The sequence below is a fragment of the Physella acuta genome, unplaced genomic scaffold (assembly GCF_028476545.2).
Source record: "Physella acuta isolate Inbredline_101_S28 unplaced genomic scaffold, ASM2847654v3 ptg001999l, whole genome shotgun sequence".
Lineage (NCBI taxonomy): Eukaryota > Metazoa > Mollusca > Gastropoda > Physidae > Physella > Physella acuta.
In genome coordinates, this window is record NW_026733504.1 from 85,787 (window position 1) to 113,388 (window position 27,602).

The 27,602-nt window shown below is 35.9% G+C and overlaps 2 protein-coding genes across 2 annotated transcripts; both read left to right on the plus strand.

Annotated features, from left to right (window-relative positions):
- The first annotated feature begins 1,307 nt into the window (after positions 1 to 1,307).
- Positions 1,308 to 13,209, plus strand: LOC131931661 (ankyrin repeat domain-containing protein 42-like). Its single transcript, XM_059288493.1, has 12 exons — positions 1,308 to 1,406; positions 2,621 to 2,787; positions 3,546 to 3,653; positions 4,516 to 4,635; positions 5,134 to 5,269; positions 8,833 to 9,033; positions 9,385 to 9,510; positions 9,712 to 9,864; positions 10,328 to 10,438; positions 10,859 to 10,985; positions 12,422 to 12,554; positions 13,072 to 13,209. Exons 1-12 carry the CDS (start codon positions 1,400 to 1,402, stop codon positions 13,207 to 13,209), a joined length of 1,527 nt encoding a protein of 508 aa, XP_059144476.1. The 5' UTR covers positions 1,308 to 1,399.
- An 8,272-nt stretch (positions 13,210 to 21,481) lies between these two features.
- LOC131931657 (G-protein coupled receptor GRL101-like) lies at positions 21,482 to 22,576 on the plus strand. Its single transcript, XM_059288486.1, has one exon. It carries the CDS (start codon positions 21,482 to 21,484, stop codon positions 22,574 to 22,576), a length of 1,095 nt encoding a protein of 364 aa, XP_059144469.1.
- The last annotated feature ends 5,026 nt before the right edge of the window (positions 22,577 to 27,602 follow it).

Consider the following 27,602-nt stretch of genomic DNA (forward strand, 5'->3'; position numbering starts at 1 on the left):
AAAAGCTGTTTCTTCTTGTTATTTTATCATTGAATCAGTGAGTGCAGTCTGGTTATCAAATAGATGTTGGTATGGCTATTTGCTAAGTGATTTTACTGTCTGCCACTTCTTCAGCAGGTAAGGTACACCTGAGTAGTGGTGAGAAACTTGATAAGCTCCTACTATGAGGAGGAAGTGCGGGTGGATTAAAAATCTTGTAGCTTAAATTTTGCGTTCTTCTGAAATTTATTTTTTTAGTTGTTTTTTTCTTGTGGTGACTTTTTTTAACTTTAGGAGGGGGAAGAGAAGGTCACTTTTAGTAACAGTCTGATGATGGAGTAGGGGAGAGTTTTAAAATAAATCTAAAAATCGCATTGCCATTTATGAAGAATTCAATGTATACAAATTGGTGCTGTTTATTTACTGAGCAAACAGTATTCAGGTCCATTTTGTGATAGTTATTCACAGATACATAAAGTGAAACTAATTCTATTTGTGGACTTTTATACCCTTCTCATTCCAGCTAATAACTTAATATTATCCAACAAGACTTCATAAGATCTTTTCTGAATTTAGATCTAAAAAAATATGTTTTTATATTGGAGATCTTTAAATGCATACTTAACATGATATTTAGTTTAATCAATCAATTTTGATGGATTCTCATATGGCATTAAACCTTTTTTTAAAACTAATTTCTTAACTGTGAGGTTTATGAGATTAATATGGGACTTAATTGCAGTAGCGTAGCGAGGGGGGGCGCGGGGGGGGGGGGGGGCATATGTCCCCGGGGGGCAGACCTTAGGGGCGCCAAAATGGGTTGGAAAAATAAATTTGCAAATGGAAATCTCGAGGGGCGGGGGGTGCAAATCGAAAGTTTGAGGGGGGGGGGGGTGCTAAATTGAAAAGTTTGTCCCCGGGCGCCGGGAAGGGTCGCTACGCCTCTGCTTAATTGTGAGACTTCCTGGAAGCCTTATCGATACCAATTTGGTATTCTATTCTGCATCGTTAAGAACACAGTCTATGATTTTTAAAAATACATTGCAATCCTTATTCTTGATCAACCTCCCCCCCCCTTTTTTTTAAGTTTGAAGGGAGTTAATAAAGCCTATTTACCAAAAAACGTTATTTATCGAGTGGGTTCCCTTTAATAAAATCTCAAATATTTGTATAAATTTATTTTAAAATCTTATAAAATACAAATGTAGAAGAAAAAAATAATTTAAACTTTTAAATTATTATAGTCTAAATTGTAAATATTTTAAGTTGAATAGTATTTTCAATTTTTTAGTGCAAAAGCTGTACCGGTGCGAATATTTACTGCCGAAATAACTCTCTAGATACGACATGTAAATAAAAACATCGGATTCATTATTGAGTCAATTATTGACATTTTGTGTATCAGCTTCCTATGTAAAGAATGCCAGGTTCGTAAATTTATCATGAATAAACAAATTATTAAAATATTCCGTACATTTAAATTAGTAGTAGATCTAGAAAATCTAGATCTATATAGATCTACTATAGTTAGGATGAAATACAATCTCATGCAGAAACCTTTAATTGCCTTTAATTAATATAATTAAACCTAGAATAAACAGATTATTAAATTTTAAAATATTCTAATTTAAATTTAAATGTAGGCCTACGGAATATTATTCCGTACATTTAAATTTAAATTAGTAGTAGATCTAGATCTATTATATAGTTAGGACGAAATACAATCCTATATAATTTAATATATTAATATTAATATTTATTTAAAAAAATTAAAATGTTTTATGTAGGCCCTACGTAAAATCGGCCGAGGCTAGTATGTGCGAAAAAGGTTGCCTCATTGTTAAGTCTTTAATAGAAGTATATTGTGATATATTTGTGTCAAAAAATGAATAATAAATCAAAATCAATAGGCCAGAAGTTAACTTTAAACTTCAGTGTTTGCGAGCAAGATATGCTATACAAACAGCAGCCATATATAAAATAGAGAATTGCTTCCCCTGAATATCTCACAAGTTTACCAAAAAAAAAAAAAAAAACAACAACTTAAGATGGCTGCTAAAGTAAATAAGCTTGGTTGTATCTGATGAAAACATCACTAGTCATTATTTATTACTGAAAATTTTTAATACAATTGTTTAAAAACAGGTACATAAATGAATCATTGAAACAGTTTTACAAATTTTAATACATGAATCCTCCTAAAAATGTGAAATAATTAAAATTTAAGGAGTCACCTTTTTTTTCACATAACTAGTCTCGGACGATTTTACATGCCCAAAACGATAGATTACCAAATATTTTTATTATTTTATGACTGAAATTTTATGTAGATCTAGTAAAAAAGTAGTTTAAAGTAATTAAAATGTAAAAGCAGTATTTAGTATTTTTCATGTGACCAAAAATAATAAATAAATAAATAGTAAAAGTGACCAAACCAAACACCACACTATAGTCACTATAGTGACTAAACTACACTTACTGAAGTTACTCCAGTACTCCACTTATCAACTCTAACCATGTTATAATAAGTATTAATTAATAAATAATAGAAAGTAATTTAGTAAAATCCAACTGTATTATTGTTCTCAGTTTCTATTTATAATATTATGGTATAGTTCAAACTTATTATTCTCTCTTGTAGCAGCAAATATAAACCCCGCAAATTATCAGTCCATCCACGATGCTGTCAGAAACTGTGATGTTCTACACCTGGAGGTTATGGTGAGAAATGGTGCTAGTGTCAATGAAGTGGAACCAAAAGACAAATTTACTCCTCTTCACACAGCGTGTAATGCTGGTGCATTAGAGGTAGGCCTCTCATAAATAAATCATGTATAAAATCCATATATATAATTCTCTTCTGGGAGACGCTAGAAAACAAGCTGTAAACGCGCTCCCTACCACCCCCACCCCTACATGGTCTTAGTGAGCTGTGGTTCACTCTAAATGTTTACAAACAGAGCCGGGTTTAGTGACGACTATTAGGGGCAGATAATTTAGTTTGAGACGATTTTAAACAAAGGGGGGGGGGGTAACTAAGTGGAGTTTACTTTAACGGAGGGGGGGGGGGAGGGGGGTTATCGTCCTTAACGAGCTACATATAGTGTTTTAAAGAAATATTTTCAGTGGCAGCGTTGGTAGTGTTGAATTCACAAATTATGAATTACTGAAAAGTAGAAAAAACAACAACTAAATAGCGGCGTATGATATGCCGCGGGTCGGCTCGTATTTGATATTTACCAACTGAATATTACAGACAGATAAAATACAAAACAGTGTAGCCAATCAGAAGTCTTGAGTTAACTTTATTGACTCAAGTTTATAATAGTTTATAATGTGTAAGGTGTGGTCAAAAAATGGGTCATGTCTCTGTAAGAGATTTTCACCTCCATCTCCTATCACCACACATCATCACACATCATCATACGCCATCACAAGATGCCAAACTATCAACATGTCAACAACATACCCATTAAACTATTAATACTTGTAACATAAATTAGCTAGTTATTTACAATTTTGAGCACAATACAAAAATTAATCAAATTTCTTGGTTTTCATGACAGTGTGTTCACTGGTTGTTATGGCATGGTGCTGATCCTACTGTGACAACACCTAGAGGGTGGACACCTGCCCACATTGCAGCCATCAGAGGCTATGAAAACTGTATAGAGGTAAGCTCACGTTCTTGCACAGTACTTGTGATTCACTTAGGGGTTGGTGTTGTTGGGTCGATAAATAGCATGGTTGCTAAACAGAAAAGCCTTGAGTTTGAAATCCTAGGCATATAGGGCTTGATAGCTGGGGACATTTATAAACACATGCCTCAGAAAGATCCTGCGAATTCGCTGGCCTAAAACCATCAGAAATGATGTTTTATGGCAATGGACAAATCAACTGTCAGTTGAAATAGAGATCCTCCAGAGAAAATGGAAATGGATTGGCCTGTATCTAGCATAACAAGAAAGGCCCTCACTTGAATCCACACGGCAGGAGGAGAGGCACACCAAGAAAGACATGGAGACGTGACCTGGAAGAAGACACCAAGAAGATTGGATACACCTGGAGACAGTTGGAGAGACTAGCCCGGGACAGAGATGTCTGGAAAGCTCTTGTCAGCGGCCTATGTCCCAGTAGGGATGACAGGCAAAAGTGAAGTAAAGCTGGGGACAGCAACCCATCTAGGAGAGAAAACTCCAAAATCAAACAACTGCTGCCTTGTTGTTTGTTTTGGATTGGCATTGGCTATGAAAACAAATCAAGAAAGAAAAACTGAAATTGGAGTCAACAGCTTATGTGGCGCATAACAAATCGACACGTTGTGTTGGAGGTCAACCAGTCTAGCTTTAAAATTAAGAACAAAGGAGTAAAAGAAGTCCATCACTGTATCTTGTTTTGTAAATTATCAAGTATTTAACTTAAGTAGTCCTTAATAAGACAGCACCTAAAATATAAATTTGAAAATATTTTAAAAGTAATAAGAATGAAAATGCATTGCTTTTAGATTTTTTATCAGTGATTGATGTGTTATTTTAGGCTTTAGCAAACAATGGAGTCAGTCTATCATCCAAAGACACAAGGGGGCAGACACCACTACATCTTGCAGCAGCTCATGGTCACTCTTTTTGTTTGAATACAATCCTTAGATCTGGTGCTGTAAGTAGCCTTATTTTTTAAAATTTATTCCATCGATTGATATGATATAAACATATGTACTAACATATAATATTAGAGCAGTGTTTTTTGTTAAAAAGATTTTTTAACTTTCTGTCTATTTAACTTTACACATGTTGATTGACCTCTTCTTTGGATTATGTGGTCTCAAAAGTGTGCTTGTCCTTAGATATTTGCAAAATAGTTGATTTCAAAAAGTAAATTTAGCCTGGCTAGCAAGTTATATCTAGATCCAGTAGTTTAAATAACATGGTCAATTATTAAATAGTTGTTGCTGCATGGACTCTCCAAACCAAAATTCTTATGAAAATCAACATGATTTTCAGCTCTAGTAAATACAAAATTTACTCTTCATCACATTTTCTTAACCTCATCCTTCTCATAGTTTGATGTTGAAGTCTAAATCCCTACTCCCTCCTTAATGCGTACTGTCCAATATGTACTCTTTTTTTAGCCATTAATTAACATCACTTATTAAAGGATGTATCAGTTATTGACAACATGGGATGGAACCCAGTCCACTCAGCATCATACCATGGAAGGCTAGGCTGTCTCCAGCTGCTGTTAAAGTGGGGAGGATCTTCAGACAATGTTGACAACAATGGCAACACACCTGGTAAAAACAGAATGTTGTAAAAGTGACGGTGTCCAAATATTTTGTTACTGTACCTCCCTTAAAATACAAAAAAAATTGGATCACCTTTCTGTATTACATCTTTCAACTCTTGACGGAATGTACTATAAGTCAGAATTTCCATTCACTCTAAGCTCTATAATTAATTTTTTCAATTATTTGCATATGATGATTTATATCTATGTACATGCTTTTTTTTTTTTTTTATTGGTTTGGCTTCCAAAACTAAAAAAATTTGAAAAGTAAAAAGGACTGGGTTAGGGTTAGAAGTATTGATGAATAGAGTGAAAGTATAAGTTGTCTTCTTATTTTACTTTAATTTTACAATTTCAACAGTCATCCTCTAATATTCCAGGGGTCGGCAACTTTTTAAGATGGAAGTTACAATTTACAAAATTTCCCAGTTTTTAAAGAGCCACATTTTTTTCCAAATATTTGGTATTTGATTAGGATTATGTAAATAAATTTGATTTGTTATTTAAAATAAATAGCTTTAAATATGACATAATATTTATTAATATAAAAACATACACATCTTTCGCGCAGAGTAATGAAATTAGTAATCAAATAATATAACTATAGGACTCTCCCAATCCACTTAAGAAGTTGTTAACTTTTTTTTCTATCTTTACTGATATCACCGGTACAGAGGGTGTCTCCCAATTAGTCAGGCAGGCCTCAACACGGCAAACGCCGACTAACTGGCTTGGATATATCGGTTCTATTACTGTGTGTATCGATCACTTCTGTCCTTTGGTTCTCACCAGACTTATCTTCGACCCCACAGAGCCCATGGTAAACTTGTACCCCACTGTCCAGTACCCAGCTCGACCATAGGAAACTAATAGCTAAAAAACTACGTCACTCAGGGCAAAATAATGATTACTGACAGGGAAATGCATTCTAAATAAAAATAACATTCCCATTTAACGATATTCGAAAAAGTCGGCACCTGGGCAGTGGCAAGCATGGAATTATTGCCACGGGGCTGTCCATAGCACGGCTGTGGGGCTGGTCCTGGTGCCCAAGTGGCTATTAGCTGCTCGTATGCTTTCTACTGCATCTATTCTCACTGTTCTCTAATGAGTATTTTTATCCTGTTGAAAGTTGTGTTTCTTTACCGTTTAATATTTATTTTGAATTTTTAAAATGAAATAATATAACTATTAATATTAGTGCAAGGAGCTGGAGAGCCGCATTTTGACATAGAAAGAGCCAACCCCTGGTCTATTCCCACCATTTAACCAGGCAAACATTTTTTTTTTTTTTAAATTTGGAAAGCTTCTGCAAATTTTCTGGGTATCATCCATTTTTATTATATGTAGATTCTACTGCTTGTTAAACAGATTAACATTTTTTTTTTTTTTTTTTTTTTTTTCTTTTTCTTTTTTTTTTTAACTATAATTTTAGTAAAATCTCGATGGTCACCAAAACCTAAAAAGTAATTAACTGAAATATGTATATTCATATCTCTAACAATCCAATTTTTAAAATAGCTAACAGTTTTCTAATGCAAACAGGGTCAAATGAAAATTTTTTAAAAACATATTAAGTATTAAAAGTAAGAATACTTACAAAAGACTTTTTTAATTTTTAAGTTTAGTTAAAGTAAACAAAATAATCCCCTTTTTTTGCCATTATTAGTGAGATTCTCTGTTTTACCACATTTATTAACAAAGTTTTAGGTTGTTTCCCTTTATTGTTTCCCTTTGTTGTTTCCCTTTGTTGTTTTGAAATTACAGAAGGGAAACAAAGCTGTCCCGTTTTGTTTCTTAATACTTTTTACTTTCTCGTATATATATATAGAGTATAGAGAAAGTATTGTAATCCGTGCACACAAAAAAAATCGAAATTTTTGCAAATCTCGGCGTTTTACACCTCCCTGAGTGGGAAAAGATCATTTTGTCTGTAAGCACGATAACTTGAGTACCGTTACAGCTAGGTTGATGAAATTTCATATATAAGTATTATATCAAAATTATAGATCCGTATCAACTTTTGAGCGATTTCCAATAACCGGAAATGGAACTATGTCTACTTTGAATTTTTCAAAAGCCTATAACTTGAGTACTATTTCAGATAGATAAATGGAATTTTACAAGTAAGTAAAAGATCTAGATCTAATACTCTGCTTTCTTTCAAATTTTGAGTAATTTCCGTTGACCGGAAGTAGTAATTTACGCTATTTCTGATTTCTCAAAAAACTAATGTAAATTTATAAAGTACTAATATTGCGCACTATTATGCACATTTAATTTGGCGTTCACTTGGTGTGCAATTCTTTTTTCTACGAGATTTTATTCTATTATAAAAAGTGTAAGTATTTAAAATGGATTAAAAATCATGTCTATATTCCGAGTTGCCATCACCTGTTGTTTCATATAAGAATATTCGAGAAAGTTTAGGGGAGATCACTCCAGGTTTATTTATACATAAAATGTGTAGCTTGCCCACTGCTAATCCTGAGAAAGATCTTGACAAAGAAGATGAAACTTTGAACTGACATGACTGTCAACAGTAAAATGTAAACTGTACTGTGTTGCAATATATATATATATATATATATATATATATATATATATATATAATTCAACTGATAAGGGGTCTGAGCCACCCCTCTATCGTGAATACAGTACAACTGATAGAAAATAATAACACTAATAACCCATAAGGGTATGAATAAATTTATTACAGATTTTTGTACGCAATAAAATAACTTAAGTAATAAGTGTTGCCTTAATTATAAATTTCTGTTATATATATAGAATCTACATAACTTTATAATAGCTTGGGATTCCTGCTCGTACACATGCGCTTGCCTTGTCTGTTATAAAAATATAATAACAGCATTGGAATGGATTGGTTGGTCCCCGACCTAGGACGCTGTAAATAGAAGGCATGGCCTACTAAATATTGCTAACATAAACAACATAACTAGAGTTACATGTGTGGGATAGAACAAGTTTGTGGGATATAGTAATGAGAGATAATCATTAAATGCAACTCAAAATTACTACAAAATAGATAATAGTAAAAATACATCAAATGCTAACAATAAAAAACATAAGACACTAATGGTCGATATTATAGATTTCTAGTTTCTTAAAATAATTAAATACCTTCTGTAAAGAAGCGATAGCTGAGCGCACCTATACCCAGGGTGAGGGTTAGCGACGGTCTGCACCATGAGCTTTTTCGGCTTGGGGTGTGTCACAATGTAGATCTAGAGACTAAACAGTGTAACGGTCCTGGGATTCCAGCTGACTGGGGGATGGGGGGGGGGGGGGTAGAATAGAGGGGAGGAAGAGGCGGTGCACAGGTAGGGGTGAAGATCTTACTGCAGATGACAGCAGATTAACATTACCATCACAATGACATCCAGAAACTACACCTAACCCTATTTATTTCTGTTATCAGCTTAGCAGAAAAAAATACCAAATATTTTGGGCATTTGTATACAAATTTATTTTTTCCAGAAACGTATTTATTTTTTGCTAACTAAAAAAAAAAATGATTGAAAAAGATGATCTCCTTTTATCTCTTAGCTCATTTAGCTGCTGCAGAGGGTAACCTCCCCTGCCTGAAGTTTCTGGTCTGCAACAGTGGCAATGCCACCTCAGTTCTGTCAGCCCGCAACGACCACGGGGAGACACCCAAGGACCTGGCTCAGCAGTTTTACAAGGACAATGTCCTGGAGTACATCACGCACATAGAGCATGAGCAGGACAACCCAGAGCAGGAGGAAAGTAGGTCGACTGCTGTTCACTTTTGGTGAAACTAGAATTAACAGACGTCAAGCTAAAAACATATCATTTGTTTATATAAGTTATCAAGTTAAATATTTTATACTGCTTATCATTATCTTTTCCCGATTCGCGCCCAAGACACATGGGTTCATCTTGTTAAATGACCTTGGCATATGAGGGATAGTGTGGTCAGCACTTTCCCAGCTGCCTTTACCCGAGTCAGGATGAATTTTTCTTCGGACTTGAGCCTGGGAGTCAAAATCGAGACTTTCATGTTAGCAGTTGAATACTCTACCATTTGACCACACTGTCCCATATTTGTATTAAGAAATCAATTTTGTTTTGTGACAGATCTTTCATTTCCCGCCCACGTCGCTGCTTACAGTGGAAACCTAGATCACCTCAGGATGCTTGTGGAGAATGGAGTTGTCAACATAAATGAGCGTGATGACAGGGGTGCCACATTGGCCCACAAAGGTAATTTTTTTTTTCAAGTTTTGCAAATAAAAATTAAGCACAATTATATCTTCGGTAATATTTGTATATAAACTATAAAGTTACAATTTAAAAAAAAAATTATATGAGTTTACATTAATGCATTCTTTAAAAAAATATTTCTACACATTAATTTATCAAATTTAAAAAATAAAAAATCAACCAATTTACAAATATTTTTAGCTGCTGGACAGGGCCATATAAATATTCTACAATGGCTAATAGAGATGGGGGCCAACATGACCATCACTAACCAGGCTGGAGAAACACCTTGTGATGTTGCCAGACGCTTTGCTCAGTTGGCCTGTGCAAAGCTACTTGGTGGAACCAGTTTAGGTCAGACATTTAAGAGTTATTTCCCTTGTATTTATTTTTAACCCCAACAGTCAGTTATGGGTTATCTAACTTTTTGTTTAGTTTCAAGACCTTTATATTTTTAAATTTACATGAGTGTTTAATGTTTAAATGTTTGTTGTATTTATTTTAAAAGTAAACTATTTTAGAAAGTTTGGCGCGTCAATCATATGTTATGTCTAAAATATTTTAGCAAGTTATAATGGTCTTAATTTCCTAGCATTTATTTTACTCTAAAATATTTAAAAACCTAGTCAGTGTTTAATGTCTTTTAAGTGCTAATTCCATTTTTTTTCCCATCCCAACTGTTAGAAGATTTTAGTGTGTTCAAATTCAAATCTTTAAAATAAAAATAAAAAATCACCAATGTGTAGATTAATTTTAGGGAAAAAAATTGTTTTGCGATAAACAGTGTGTTCATGTAGGAAATTATTTACAACTTTAGATGAAGCAGAAGAGCTGGTTGTGGGAACTGAGAGTGAAGATGAAGAAGAAGAGGGAGATGGTGTTAAAAGAAAGGCCAGAAAATCAAAGAAAGCCCAAGATAACGCTAAAGGTAAAATTCCATTTATCAGCTTCTGAAAAATTTATTAAAGAATATACCAATGGGAGGTTAATCTGTATAAAATATAAATAAAACATTAACATCTCTTCTCAGATAAGAGTGTATCCTTTTATATCCATGCACAATGGTTTTCAATGATTAACATTAAGCAAAATCAAAATATATTATTTTTAAATTTCATCTAATAAATAAAATTATACATTTTCTTATTTGCTAGTATAAATTTAAAACTTTTTTGTTTTACTGATTAATTAATACATTAATAACTTGTATATAAACAGTCTTATATTTAACCAATAAAAAATTGTGATTATAGATTCAACAGCAAAAACTTAATGCTATTTGTAGTTGTTTTTTTTAAAACCAGTAAACAATTGAAAACTGGGTACAAAATAAAATTTTCTGTGACAGGAAGAGCCAAAATGAAAGTAGATGAACTTGAAAGGTTGTTGGACATTGCCAAAAAAAATTATGTCCAGCTGGGCGGATCCTTGGAGGAGGACAGGAGGAGGCTGAAGGAGATGAGGGACAAAGACCAGTAAGTGTGGCTGACATAGCGGAGCTCACTTAGATTAGGGTGCAGTGGAGAGGGTTTTGGGTCCTTGTGTAGGACCAGGGTTGGGTTCTTGTGTGTGACTAGGGTTGGGTCCATGTGTAGGGCAAGGGTTGGGTTCATGTGTAGGATCAGGGTTTGGTTCATTTGTAGGAGTAGGGTTGGGTTCATGTGTGGGACTAGAGTTGGGTCCATGTGTAGGGCAAGGGTTGGGTTCATGTGTGGGATCAGGGTTGGTTCATTTGCAGGAGTAGGGTTGGGTTCATGTGTGGAACCAGGGTTGGGGCCATGTGTTGTTCGAGCAGGGTTGGGTTCATGTTCTGGACCAGGGTTGGGTCAGTGTGTGGGACAGGGTTGGGTTCATGTGTAGGACTAGGGTTGGGTTCATGTGTGGGACTAGGGTTTGGCCATGGATTGTTGGAGCAGGGTTGGGTTCATGTGTAGGGGTATTGTTGGATTCATGTGTAGGAGTAGGATTGGGTTCATGTGTGGGACAAGGTTTGGGTTCATGTAGGACCAGGGTTGGGTTCATGTGGGACCAGGCTTTGGTTCATTTGTAGGACCAGGGTTGGGTACATGTGTGGGACCAGGGTTGGGTTCATGTGTGGGACTAGGGTTGGGTTCATGTGTGGGACAAGGGTTGGGTTCATGTAGGACCAGGGTTGGGTTCATGTGGGACCAGGCTTTGGTTCATTTGTAGGACCAGGGTTGGGTACATGTGTGGGACTAGGGTTGAGTTCATGTGTGGGACCAGGGTTTGGGTTCATGTGTGGGACTAGGGTTGGGTTCATGTGTGGGACTAGGGTTGGGTTCATTTGTGGGACTAGGGTTGGGTTCATTTGTGGGACTAGGGTTGGGTTCATGTGTGGCACCAGGGTTGGGTTCATGTGTGGCACCAGGGTTGGGTTAATGTGTGGGACTAGGGTTGGGTACATGTGTGGGACTAGGGTTGGGTTCATGTGTGGGACCAGGGTTTGGGTTCATGTGTGGGACCAGGGTTGGGTTAATGTGTGGGACTAGGGTCGGGTTCATGTGTGGGACTAGGGTCGGGTTCATGTGTGGGACTAGGGTTGGGTTCATGTGTGGGACCAGGGTTGAGTTTTTGTGTTGGACCAGGGTTGGACCAGGATTGGATCCATGTGTTGTAGGACCAGGTAGGACCAGGGTTGGATCCATGTGTTGTAGGACCAGGTAGGACCAGGTTTGGGTTCATCTGTGGGACCAGGGTTGGGTTCATGTGTGGGACTAGGGTTGGCTTCATGTGTGGCACCAGGGTTGGTTTCATGTGTTGAAGGACAAGTTTGAGCAGCAACTCTACCATTCAAAAAAACATTGATACACATTGTTTTTTTTTTCTCGGATTCCCATTCCACTTTAATCTCTGCTATGCTTTACATTGCTATCTGTGTTTTGTTTCACAGAACAATCAATGAACTGGAGGCTAAACTGGACTATGAAAGGCTGAAAAGGGAGAAGTTGGAAGCCCAGCTTGACCAGTACAGAAGAGAAATTGGCTACCTTAATTCAGAGATAGAAAATATGCAGATCAACATGGTAGGTTTCTAATATTTCAATTGTGCAGTGTTGGTAAATTTTAAAATCAGACTTTAGTGGTAATTTAATACATGTTTTTCACTTATATTTAAAAAAAAAACAACCCATAAATGGGTAATAGTTTTTAAAATAATCAATATGTATATTAAGAGAAAATAGAAAAATGAAATCTTACATTGATGATTCTTAGTCTTATACTTTTTTCTGTTTTAAATCTAGTTTGTTCTATTTATTATATATTATTATGGAGGGGGGAGTGGTTGCGTGGTAGAGCACATGACTGCTAACACATAGCTTCAAGTTCAGATCTTGCTTTTGGACATGATGTATGGCTGATTATGTAGCATTCATCAGTTTCTTATGCCCAGCCACTTTTTACTTTCCCTAACATGAGTCAAGTACCTATCATAGCTGAGTGGACTCAGGAACATCATCCTGTGCAGGAACTTCACTTTTTACTTATATTGTGTAATTTTAGAAATAATATTAAATTTTAAAATTTTTTATTTTCTTCAAGCATGAGGAAGAACCAGATCACCAAGCCACCAGAAACAGGAAAAAGAAATCGAAGAAGAAGATTTACGATGATGGTGGTGTTTTCATCAAGCGCAATAGCACAGTCCCCAATAAAGGAACAAAATACAAGAAGATTTAAATTATATATAGTTATAGCTACTCTCTTTTTTTTTACATTACATGTCAACAAATTTTCTATGTTGTTGTAATTATCAATCAATTATTTATAAAAGTTGTACATTTTCTCAGAACAGCTCCATTTTTGAAATGGAGGACTATGCTTGCAACTTTTCAATATTTAGGATATATTTTATTTGATACTATGAAAATATACATAATTTAAAGTTAATTAATTTTTTTATCTAGTAAAATATTTTGTACAATGTTTAAATTTTTATTCTTGTATTAAAAAATTCATAACATTTTAATTTGTTATGTGATTGCATAAGTCAGTGTAAAGCGGGGTAACATAAGGGATTGGTCATCATGAAGGGGATTTGTCAGTGGTTTGTAATTTTGTTTGTGTTATATATGCCTAAGGTAGGGGGTGGTATAGACAAATGTTATATGCTATTGTTATATTAGTATGATTGGGTTAATACATTAATTTCCATGGCTGAAAATTTGTTATTTCTTTAAATCAAATAAAAGTTCTTAAAATTGTATGTAATGAAAATAAAACACATGACTTTCTCTAATGCAATGTGATTCATTTAATTGGTTTTTAAAAGCACATTTTTTATGTAAAGTTATTGTTTTGAAGGAGGCAGATGCCCATGCCCTTGAAAACCACATTGCTGGTGCTGGTAATCTTTCCATATGACATGTAGAGAGCAGAGTATAAGAAGTTGAGATGGACTCTGTACATTTTCTCTGGGTACTTTTTTTTATTTTTTAATACTTTTATTTCCAATTAAAACAAGTAACATCAACATGTGGGTGGGTGCATTTGTCTGTAGTAAAATTTATAAAGGATTTACAGCAACCCAATTTACATAAAATTTACACATAAGTGCATAAGACATCTAACACAGAATACTATGCAAACCTGGAGTTAATAAAATGAATGCTAGGGGTCGTGGGGGCAGGGGGGTGGTTTTCGGTGGCTGACGCAGCCTGATAGGAGTGAACAGTTTACAGTGAATGAGGGTGAATATTTGTAACAAAAGGGAAACAAACGCTGGTTGAAAAATACACAGTTCACATGATGTGAGCTCTCATCATATGTATAAACAGTAGAGTTGTCACACAAAAAAGACATAATTGTTTTACATAAGTTTCAATGCATTATGTACAATTTTTTTTTTTAATTTTCAAATAGAAATAATAACATCAGTATTTACAGATGTGTTAGTGCAGGGGTCGGCAACCTTTTGAAGCGGAAGAGCCAAAAGTTACAATTTTCAAAATTTCCCTGGTTTTAAAGAGCCACAAACATTTTATTTTGTTCCAAATATTTTTTTTTTATTAAGATTATTAGTAATTGTTCAAGGAGCTGGAGAGCCGCATCTTGATATCAAAAGAGCCGCATGCGGCTCGCGAGCCGCAGGTTGCCGACCCCTGTGTTAGTGTCATTTGTAACTCAATTCAAACATTTAAAAAAATATCATTACATTAACAAAATGGTGAACATAACTAACTAATGATTTGTCGATCAACAATTCAAATGAAGGTAAATAGAATTAGAGAAACCCAATTAAAGTAGTTTCTTTTTATCATTATATAGCAACTGTTTAAAAATTAAGTATTAATGCAGTTCATAGTTTTCCATTGCAGCTAGAGTCAAATTATAATTCTAAAATCTATCAATTACAAAAAGAAAACAAACAGTCATGTATGATTTATAATACTCAAATTTAATCAACTTGTAAACTATGATCCCTATTTTTATTTATACTATTACTGTTGAGTTTCTCTATAATTTATATGCTGAACCACATTAGGAACATAATTGTGGGTTGTTTCCCTTTCCTCTTCAAATTTATAAAAGGGAAAAAACTAACAGCAGTTTATTCTGTATTCATATAATGATTTTGTATATAATGATATAAAATGTTTTTTTAGCTTTGCAGTTTGTTAATATTTGTTCTACATTACTTTAATTTAATATATTACGTTGATAGTTGAATATATATTTTTTTTTAAATATATAGGCCAATGACACATTCCTGATTTGTATCATGGGTACATTATTAATTACAATGGTAAGTTACTTTGTTTTGCAGATAAAGATGATAAGTTACATCTCTTTTATAAGGGATTGATGATACTTAATTTTAATTGGATTAGTTTTTCGATAATGTAAACATTATGTTTAATTCAAAATTATGCTAATATAATATTACTAATTGTATTATATCTATTTTTTTTTAAATTATTATTATTTTTTTATTTTGTTAAAAAATCAAAATTTAGTAAAACACAATTATTAATTCGATAAAATTTCTGCATTCTTCGAGTCAACTGTTTGCTTTTAAGAAAACAACATATCACTATTAGTACCATAATTGAGTTTTCTCAATTAAAATTAATTAAATAAAAGAAACACATCAAGTTAGAATTTTAAAAATTATACATCATATCCTTCTCTATTGCATTCAAAAATAATTAATTATAACGTATTAAAAAAATTTAAAACAGGAGAAAAAAAATAACAGTTTTTAGTCAAAATTAAACACAAATTTGATTAAGAAAAAAAAACAACTTCTAATTTGATTGGAAATAATAAATCAATAAATAACTTCTATTCATACTCCTGATTTTTTCTAGTTTTTTATGTGTTAATATGTGAGAAAGAGATTGTGTGCATTCATTGTAGACACAAGCTCTGATTATCACAAGCAACGCAGTGATTGTGAGTGTGTTTGTCAGTAGATTATCTGCTTTTTATTAACGCTCTTTTTGTTTCTTAGTTTGGCGATATAATAATAAAACAACTTTTTGTAGCTCACCCGAATGATACAGGGGCCGCTACCACCTAGGCAGTTTATTTCCCCTATTATTATCGAATGCAGTAAATTCGTTTCATTAAAAATTGGACCAAATTGAATTACAGCATTTGACCTCAAACGTGACAGGCTAACGGGCAGTTTGACTCAATGATAGTCTCACATAAACCTACATATAAACTGCCTACAATATCATACATCGTTTTACATAAGCTTACACGCATAGGCTTACATAGTAGGCCTACATTTATGGGCTTACATTCATAGTCTTACATACATAGTCTCATATTCCTAGGCCTTCATTCATAGCCCTACATACATACTCCAAATAGCCCGAATACATAATCTTATATAGATAAATCTGCACACAAACATAGTCATACATTCGTACCCTATAAACATATGCTTAAAGAAGCTAATAATCACCTGATTTATTACCCCCCCCCCCCTCCTTCCCCTCCTTCCCCTCCCCCCCCCCCCCACACACACACCACCCGTGTTGACCTGTCATAACATTTCTTTGCACAAATAAAAATACATCAGAAGACGGGACTAACATTTTAGTTCAATTTCTCGCCTATTAGTGTATCTATCAAGTTGTATGTTCACTCTATAGAAGAACTCACTTAAAACACTTCAACTGATCTAACTCTCCAACAACACTTCGTGCCATAACATCACTTTGTTGTTTATTTTAACGTAACATTAATTTCCTACATCTATATAAGACTTCTATTGAAATAATTCTTGAAACTTTTCCCATTAGTGTGTTGTGAGGTTTGATAGACTGGTGCACAATTGCAACATTAGGTATGAAACAAGATGCTTAAATATATGCATTAGAGACGGCTATCTCAGCTTGGTGATTTTAAGGTTCTATGGCAGCATTTATCTCTTCTTTACGATGTGTTATGGAGAGTAGATTCATTGTATTGTAGAATTTCGTGTATTTTAACCCTACATGATAAATAATCGTTATTGGAGTCTAATGGCTTTTATTTAACTTGCTCCCTCTGTCGTCAGTCTGTCTGTCTTGATCGAAACGGCCGAGCGAAATTGCAAGCACTTTTAACTGACAGATACGGTTCGTAATTGGTACGTGTGTCAAGACATGAAGACAATGCATCGTGACATTAAATCTGACTTAATTGGTCGCCTGATTAATTTTTTATTTTTAATTTAATGACACAAAATTGAAACGATTGTAAGTATTTTTCTAACAGGGCCGTATGTAAGTTTTTATTTTGTTCCTTTTAAAATTAAGTTACCCCTAATTTTTAAAATTCAAATTCTAACAATACTCCTCACAGTAATACCATGCGAAACTAACATGTTTCCCTGCCTAGGAACATAGAAGCAACAACTATGTATCCTAAGTCCGAGTTGTCTCGTCATAAATGCCTCCGACACGCTCGACTGTTGTAGTGGAGGGAGCGGAAGAGTGGGTTAAAAAACCGTTAAAATCAAACGGATGGATGGATGGATGGATGGATGGATGGATGGATGGATGGATGGATGGATGGATGGATGGATGGATGGATGGATGGATGGATGGATGGATGGATGGATGGATGGATGGGTGGATGGATGGATGGATGGATGGATGGATGGATGGATGGATGGATGGATGGATGGATGGATGGATGGATGGATGGACGGACGGACGGACGGGCGGACGAACGGACGGACGGACGGACGGACGGACGGACGGGCGGATGACCGGATTTTGAATTCTTGCTAGTTTTATAATCAAGTCGTGCACAAAATAATGTACATCACCAGACTGCGAGGTTTTTTTTTGGTCATAGCACGAAACGTGTTGGTTAAGGAGGGAGTGACGTCTCGACTGCCCCTCAAAGATCATTGCTAACCTGGTTGGTGGAGCCTGACTTAAGCATGATTAAGTCTTCCCTTGTAAAAGTTAATAATAGAAGAGTTAACCCTCTCAGGTCCTCAGCCAATCGTTAATGAGAGGCGGGGCATGTCACTGACAGGTGAGTCATATACTGACAGCTTACCTGCCCTAACTATGCATATATTTATGGTTTAACAAAAAAAGGTAGGATTAGAAGAAGAAAACATATAGACAATTTTCAAATTAGACCTTGTATATCTTAGATTACAATTTCATTTAAGAAATCGGGATGTGAAATCATTTAACTGGTCCGTTACAATTTATCAACATGGAGCAAAGACTTTTTACCATTCTCAAAAGAGTTAAAACAGCATTTAAGTTACTCTTTATTCTGTATTTGACTGGTAAGTAGGCCCATCTTAAGCATTTAAGACAAATCAGTGGCGTAGCCAGGAGCGTCTCATGGGGGGGGGGGGGTTAAATTACAACCCAACCCAAGTAAACTTTAAACACACATTTAACCAAATTTAATTTGAACACTTATTTAACGCAACACACATCTTAATTTCCAACTTCACAACTTAAGCGCAAAATCCTTTTTAGGACTGCTTCATTATTTCACTGCAGTTTGTAATTAACAAAAGTAAATTAAGCTTAAAATATTTACAATTTTAGGAGTTCATCAGCTAATATTTTGCTTACTAATAATCTATAAGCGTTGACGATGATCTTATTTTACCTTTTTTGCTAAATATGTAATAAAAAAACTGCAGTTGAACGATAAACAACATTATTTGTTAAATAAATTAGTGTTCTATTTTCGAACCAAGTGGAGCAAGTGAAGTAGAGTTCACTGTTTCTGTAAACCCAGAATTTCTTCTTTCTTCTTCTTCGTTATTAATTTTAGTATTTTTAATATATATTTTGGTCCCTCTAAAAATTATATCGACAAAAGCTTTCATTAAATAGAGTAAGTTTTTATTTTAATTTAAGTGCATTTAAAAGCTTGTTATTATAAAGCTTTGTACATTTGTTTTATTTCAAAACACTTTGTAAGATATTACCGTTATTAATATGTAGCACAGTTCCTGGTGCCAAGAGCAGTAGCGTCTGAAGGGTTTCCTCTCAAAGACTGCCGGATAGGCAACTGGGACATCGTGGTATACACGGATGAAATCAACGACATCTACAAACTGCGACTGGAGACCGTTGTAAATTACTTTACAACTAATTTACATCACGATTTGGAGAGATTTAGCGTTTCGCTTTTCTTACCTGAGAATGAGGCTCCCATTATTGAGTTTGATGAGTACATTCCAGATGGGAAACTCAACTCCAACAGATCTAATGTAAAAGATCAAAATTCGACAAGTTTCAGACAGCAACTAAATGAACTAAGAAATTTGAAAGTAAAAAATGTTAAACTAAACGCCAATTACTTTACTCATGGTGTCAATTATTTAAAAACTCTGAAAAGCCCACCAAGAAATCGGAATCGATTGATGATTGTACTTTATAAATATTCTGACTTTGTGCGGTCCTTCGATCTAGCGTTTGAATTCACATCCATAACAACCTATTTAACATCAGAAGGGATACACGTGTTTTTTATTTTCATCACACACTTACCATTCTCAGATTGGCCTCTCCTGAAACACATCAACGTGGTTTTTATTCATTCAGCAGACAACCTAACACACAACCAAGAGGTTTCCATGTTGTTGTGTGGTCAGTGCCTAACTGGATGGTTTGGGTACAGTGGTCAGATGAACTCGGAGAAGTTGTCTTGTTATAAGCTAGAGATTTCTGAATCCAACACCAGCCATATCTTAGCATCCACCCACTGCGCTGAAATGGCTTCTCGTTTAGTCGCCATTGAAGATAAAGAAGAACTGGATTTCCTCACAAAAAGAATAGCCTCGGAATACACAAAAATAAATGGACCAGCAAATTCGTTCTTGGTTCACGTGGGCGTTTATAAAAAGACCTCACAACATGATCGATATGAATGGGAAAACAGAAGGCCTGTTTTGTTGGAAGAAATTCTTGAAATTTGCAGCCCAGATCCGGATTTAGTCATGGAGATTTTTCCTGAAAAGAACAGCACTTTACAAGAAAATGCTTACATGAGCTGGAAAACTGTGAGTTCTATTTCCGATTTTACGAAGATTAGTGTTTGTGAGTTAGATATGAGTGATAGGTTGCTTTTAGGTGCAAAAAGTTTGGAAATTATTGACATGAAAAATCTTTTTGTTCACTCGAAAGTTATCACCAATGATGGAGCTGGTTCTAGTGGAGTGGAGTCCGGACCAGACGAAGTGGTTAAGCTTTTTGATTGTGGATACATGAATGAATTTGTACCCTACATATATGTATGCGATGGTTTTTCAGATTGCACGAATTCTGGAGACGAGGTTATGTGTAAAATAGATGGGCCGATTGATTATTATACGAGAGCCTTCGTCTTTGTCCCAAAAATAAATAGCGACTGCTTAGAAATTTTGTGCGAGGATCAGGTTTGTTTACCACGGCAGTGGTTTAAAAATAAAACGGGGATTTCCGGTGTAAACAACAAAATTTGGAAAGATATCACAAAACTTGTGAATGCGTGTGACGTCGAAAATTATGGTCACAATGACGAGCCGAATGACGCTAAAGCCGTATGCGAAAACAGAAATCAATTTTTTTCTTTGCGTTTTGAAGAAAAGCAGTTGGAGAAAAGTGTTTGGGCACCGAGGTGTGTTCATTTAAAAAGTTTGAAGGGGAAAATACTAGGTTGTTCAGATTTGTCGCATTTAAAAGACTGTCAAGATTTTATTTGCGTCGAAGGACTCTATAAATGTCGCCAGTCTTACTGTATCCCGTTCTATATGCTCAACGACGGGACAATGGATTGTCCGTTTGGAGACGATGAATTATCCGTGGATGTCTTATCCCATGTGGATACATATGGATGCCGTGGTTCCGTTATCCGGATAGACGTGGCGCACGTCTGTGACGGCGTGCCACACTGTCGGACGGGAGATGACGAGCTAAACTGTCACAGCACCTGCCCATCGGGATTTGTGTGTCAGTGGGGCGTGGCCACGGTCGTTGACCTCAGTAAGGTCAATAACACAGGATTATTTGAGTCGTTTCACCCGAATACCCGAACCCTGAACTTTTCTGGAATAGACCTGTATCACGTGGTTGTACCTTCACAATTGAATCTACCGCAAGTACTTGAGCTTTATTTATCCAACTGCAATTTATCGAATAGCCTCCTTGCAAATATCTTACTTTCTTTAGGCAATTGTTTGAAACACACAAAAGTCGTAGATCTCAGTTACAATAACATCGATGAACTGGACATGATTTACCTCCCTTCGGTGAAAGATTTAAAGTTATCACATACAAAATTCAGAAAAATTATATTTTCCTCTCAGCATTTAAGTGAAAACTTCAAACTTGACGTTACTTACACACAAATGGAGGAGTTTCAAGTTATTACTTCTGTACTTGATTTAGAGGCTTATTTTCATACATTGAATTTAAGTCATACCCATTTTTGTAGTTTGAATACGCTGAGAAACGTCACTAAGATAGGAATATTAGATTTAAGAAACACGATGGTTAAATATGACCAGCAAGCCGCTTCTTTATTAGGGAATTTAAAAATAGAACAAGGAATATACGGGGATAGTTTTAAACTGTGTTGTCAGAAATTTAAAGGTCAGGGTATTCCCGATCACACTTGTTACGCACCAAGGGACGCCATTTCGTCGTGTGACGATCTCCTGGGTGACGTCATCAAGCGGGTGTTGTTGTGGGTGGTTGCAGCTGGTGGCGGCGTGGGCAACTTGGTTGTCATCGTATACAGGATTGTGTTCGAGTTGAGGGAAATGAAACACAGCAACAAACTGTACGTCACAAATCTTGGCCTGTCGGATGTAGTCATGGGCGTTTACTTGTTCCTCATCGCCGGAAGTGACGTGTACCATCGTGACAACTACGTCATCTACGAGAGCCAATGGCGGGAAAGTTCTCTGTGTACGGCTGCAGGTTTTCTGCTCACACTATCGTGTGAGACGTCCACCATGTTTGTCCTGCTCATCACTCTAGACAGGTATCTCATCTTTAAAAACCCCTTGCGTCCATGCAAGATTCCTCTTGTTGGTTTAGTCGCCTCCGTTGTCGCGGTTTGGGTTATCGGTCTTGTTCTGGCTATTTTACCTGTTCTGTACCCCGAGTGGGAAATCTACTCTTCCAACGGTATGTGTTTAGGTATTCCTGTAAACATGAAACGCAGCACAGGTTGGACTTATTCTTTCGCTGTTTTCATCGTCTTCAACTTTCTACAGCTTATTTTCATCATCGCTGGCCAAATCGCTATCTTCAAGTCTATCGCTTTGTCCTCAGATTCACAAATAAATTCCTCAACACATCGCAGACGTGAAATCACAGTGGCCAAAAACTTGTCCTTGGTCGTGTTGTCCAATTTTTTTTGCTGGTTTCCGGTGTGTGTTGTTGGCCTGATGTCGGCCAGTGGACACACGTTTAGTCCGGACACGCATGGCTGGCTGGCCATTTGTGTTATCCCCCTCAACTCAGCCGTGAACCCGGTACTCTACACCCTGCCTGCAGTCTACCAAAAATGGCTTACATTTTATAGCGGTAGACTAAATGCTCAAAGAGAGATTAATAATAGAAATGCGGCGAAATAACCTTTTACAAGCTTTTATTTAACTCTTTTCCTCTGTCTGTCTGTCTAGATCAAAACGCCCGAACGAAATTTCAGACACTTCTAACTGACAGATTTGTTTCAACGTTGGCACTTAGGTCAACTGACAGATTTATTTCAACGTTAGCACTTGGGTCAAGACATGATGATTATGCAACATGACATTAAATTTGACTTAATTGGTTGCATGATTAATTTTCTATGAATAAATTAAAATTATGTCAAAATTAGTAGGGTGCCTCATCAAACTATTCCGTTCTATTAGACACGCGTCATCACGTTCAATAGGTGCGCAATGGTTTTTAGTCATGGAACTCTAGTGTAAATAAAACATATAAAGTACTAAAAAACTTTCATTAAAAACGTTTAAATAACAAGCTTTTATGTAATAATGCACTAAAAAGGAGAAAATAAATTATACACTACTGTCATAGCGTAGATATAAAGAATTAGACGACTAGTAGAGGTTACAAAGGACGGTGCGAACTTGACTGTAGACGATTTGGTGCGAGAGTATTGTGCGCATGTTGAATACAATATTTGTGGCGCGAATGTGACGTGAGCATGACGCGACAATGTACCAATGACGTAGACCGCGGCAGTAACGTGAGTTGGGGGTTAGTAATTGTAGGAGACGGATGTATTCTTTGATATTGTGCAAATAAGTGTGTATTAATAAAGTTAGTGTTCTTTTCATAAACGAAATGGTTGACTTTTGTTAATTAGTGTTTGCGGAACATAAGAGTGATTCCCGTCCTACTCACAAGTATAATAGTTGTCGTATGAATAGTAGCAGATCAGAATATAGAAAAGATATCGAGAAGATATAATTATATAATATATATGAAACCCCCCATCACATATTGGTGGAGCACAAGTGGTCCTTAATTCCGCAAGTGGTGTTTTAAAAAAGATTCGAGTGAAAAGTTGTGAAGTTTGAAGCGGATTCGTGTTGACCAGAGGTGCTACTTGATCATCGCAGGGAAGCAAGATAAGTACCTTCCTCAAATTTTGTTTTAAGTAACCGGGATTGTTTGGATCCTGTGCTGGTTATTCAGCAGTTTTTCTTCTCCGTGTTTGTTTTATGTCTTTATAGATCTAGTCTTGTTATTCTTAAATTGGCTGAGGCTTCCTAATTATAGGACACACTGAGTGTAGGCCTGCTATTTAAGAGGTACACATTTATAGTTAGCTGTATCACGTAATGTTCGCATTATCGTGTTTATCGTGCTGCTCCCAGCATTTTTTTTTTCTCTTTATAACCTGTCACGTGTTACGTACTGTGGTAGGCTTGGAGTAAGCTACATCTATCTTACTCTCGCCCATTTATGTGTATTGTCCTGTTCAGTTAATGTTATTTTGTTACTCTTTTTTTTTTTCCCCACACATCACCTTTATTACACCACACTAAGACATGCCTCCATTTAACGAACTTCTAACTAGAACTAAGCCCGAGTTAGGCTTAGAGTATACCATTGGTGAACCATCGCTGAAGAAGAACAAATATGGAAAGCAAGACAAAGTTGTCGATGAAGATAAATTATTTGAGTTAGTCCAATTAAGACTTTTAGAGGATGCAGAACAGGAAAGACAATGTCAAGTGGCGTTAGCTCACTATAGAGTTCAGCTAGAGGCCAAACGAGAAGAAGAATCCGTTCAAGCTAAAGCTAAATTAGATGAGAAATCAGAAGACTACAAAAAACGTGAAGCAGAAGTTGAATTTATGTTTGCCAAGGCTCGGCAAGAAAGAGAAAGAGAATCCGAACTTCGTAGAGCCGAGATGGAAAAACAATTTGAACTTTATAAAGCCGAGATTGAAAAACAAACTGAACTTGAACTAAGCGAAATGAGACTACAAGTAGAAATAAGGCGAAAAGAAGTAGAAGAACTACGTCAATATAAATTAAAGTTAGAGAATCGATCACAGCAACCTAAACATGAGTCAACGCTACAACAAAAAGCAGAGCTACCTAGATCTACTTATGAATATTACTACGATTCAGATGACTCATACAGTGAAACAGAGAGCAAACCTACTACAAAAATTAATACGCCACTCTCAGTTCAAGAAGATACCACAACAGCCCACAACATACAGATGAACTATTGTCGACAAAAGAACTATCACAATATCAGATGTTATTACTGCAATAGATCAGGTCACAAAAAGGTTAATTGTAAGAAACTATATGATGATAGACTCCAGCGGAATATACAGCAGAATAGACGTCAATACAAGAGACCAATTTATAGATCAGCATACATGACATCTTTTAGTGAAGCCAGCAACAGGAAAGAAATATTTACAGCCAAGATTAACAACAGATTCGCGCGAGCCATAAGGGACACACGATGCTCAACAATAGCTGTTAGAAGCTACTTTGTTAGACGACATCAATACACAGGCAGAACACAACATGTCCAGAGTTCACGAGGCATAACATATGTTTGGCCAACAGCAATAATCCAGATTAGCACGCCATCAGCAACAAGAACAGTAGAAGCAGTTGTGTTTAGATATGGTCCACACGATCTGATCCTAGGCAACATCAGAGGTGTCAAACAATTTCAAGTTGAGAATGACATGAACCATACAACACAAGTAAGAAGCGAGCAGGCCGACACACAAAGTTCTATCGAACCGGTAAACAGAACGATGTACGATCTACAGAAAAGGAGTGATAATTTGGTGGTAGACATGAACACAGTTACTGAAGAGTTGTCTAAAAAAATCACAGAAATCGGCTCAGTTGTTCTCAGTTTGAGGAAACAGAATGATCAACTTAATGACAGATTGCTCAGATTAGAGAAAAAAGTCAACAATGAAAATGAAGAATATGTCCTAAATAATTCAATTGGTGAGAGAGCTTACTACTATTCCTGGTCAGCACTTAATCAGATAATGTCAGGAGCACAAGAAACTACAGAGCCTAAAGAAATGACCTGCACACGAGTACAAGACAGACGACGGACCTGTTCAACCCTAACCTTGACCTAGCGCCCCATGTGCTTTACCCCATGACGGATAGAACTTAGACCACGCACACCCCCTTACGAACGGTTTTGAACAACGACTACACAAGGATTAATAAGTAAAGTAAATTCAAGTTATCGAATAGCTAAATGTATGGTATGAATCTAAGTCGTCGTAAATATCGACGTGAGGCAATTTTTCAATTCTGATGGTGCAGAAGGAAGTCGTTGTCATAACATGGTATAATGAGAGCTGCTCCATTATAACCATAAAGTGAAGAATATATTAGTTGCTATTGGAGGATGAATAATTATGGCTATGTACAGTCTACAGTCACAGGCAGAGAGCTGCTCCTGCACTACAGATATGTGACACGCAATACAACACACATGTCTTTTTTTTGTGTGTAGTAGATGTCTTTCTATTTTAATGCTAGTCGTGTGTAGTTAATGATTTAGTAATGTAGTTGGTATTTTGTTGATAATTATAATAATGTAGTTACTATTTTTATTATGTAGTGTGTCGTGGACAAATAACCAGCATATCAAAATTTGGTGGGTTTTTCTTTAAAAGAGGAAGGTTATTTGTCCGACGGGCACAAAAACGCTTAGCTGGCATATGTTTAAGACGACATGTCCGCTCATATTTTCTCAGAATCTGACGTCATCTTCGTGAATGCTACGCACTGATGCCCAGCTTAAATGAATGCAGCTGTCAAACGACCAGTACATCATGAACGTGAACATATGAAACACATCGTCAAGGACACGTCCGCAGGATCACGTCAAGTAACACATCTAGAGGAACCAAATCAATGTGAGATGGGTCATCCTAACCAGATTACTGAAGCCTTACGCATGGTCGCGGTTAATTTCCGACCAAGTCGTAACGGCAAGAAGAGTCACCATAACCAGCTAACAAAAGCCTTACGCACGGTCGCGGTCAATTTTCGATCAAGTCGTAACGGCAACTTCAGCTTATAAATATTTGTTTTTCGGTCACAGTGTTGCCAAGTTTTGTGTTTATAAAGCTCAAGGGAACATTTAGACGTCAAGTATAACAGGGAAAACTGTCTACACAGATGATAAACGTTTGTGGAACTGTCTCTACCGAAGATAAAGATTCATTGAGTGACGTACATTTTGTTAATTTGTCTACAAAGATGATAAACATTTGTGGAACTGTCTCTACCGAAGATAAAGATTCATTGAGTGACGTATATTCTGTAAATTTGTCTACACAGATGATAAACTTTTGTGGAACAGTCTTTACCGAAGATAAAGAATAAATTGACTGACGTTTATTTTGTAAATTTTTCAATACAGATGATAAAGTTCTCTACTGGCAGTTCAAGATGCGGCATGACATTGTTGTCGTTTGTTTTTTTGAAAATGTGAATGCTGGAATTGTTGCTATTGAAATGTTAATGTAATTCAGTCATTGATGACGCTATGACTATGTATTTATACGATGATTGACTAAGAAGACAGAAAAAAAAAACTAATAGTATTAGTTTTTTTTAATTGTAGGGGGGGAGGAGATGTCATAGCGTAGATATAAAGAATTAGACGACTAGTAGAGGTTACAAAGGACGGTGCGAACTTGACTGTAGACGATTTGGTGCGAGAGTATTGTGCGCATGTTGAATACAATATTTGTGGCGCGAATGTGACGTGAGCATGACGCGACAATGTACCAATGACGTAGACCGCGGCAGTAACGTGAGTTGGGGGTTAGTAATTGTAGGAGACGGATGTATTCTTTGATATTGTGCAAATAAGTGTGTATTAATAAAGTTAGTGTTCTTTTCATAAACGAAATGGTTGACTTTTGTTAATTAGTGTTTGCGGAACATAAGAGTGATTCCCGTCCTACTCACAAGTATAATAGTTGTCGTATGAATAGTAGCAGATCAGAATATAGAAAAGATATCGAGAAGATATAATTATATAATATATATGAAACCCCCCATCACAACTACTATTTAAATAACTATAAAGTATAGTTATTTAAATAGTAGTGTATAATTTATTTT

Excerpts from the sequence above, each read along its gene's own strand:
- LOC131931661 (XM_059288493.1), top strand. Across the intron at positions 9,034-9,384 it reads CAACCCAGAGCAGGAGGAAA|ATCTTTCATTTCCCGCCCAC; the intron begins GTAGGTCGACTG and ends GTTTTGTGACAG. Across the intron at positions 9,511-9,711 it reads TGCCACATTGGCCCACAAAG|CTGCTGGACAGGGCCATATA; the intron begins GTAATTTTTTTT and ends AAATATTTTTAG.
- LOC131931657 (XM_059288486.1), top strand. The coding sequence starts at position 21,482 with ATGGTTAAATATGACCAGCAAGCCGCTTCTTTATTAGGGAATTTAAAA.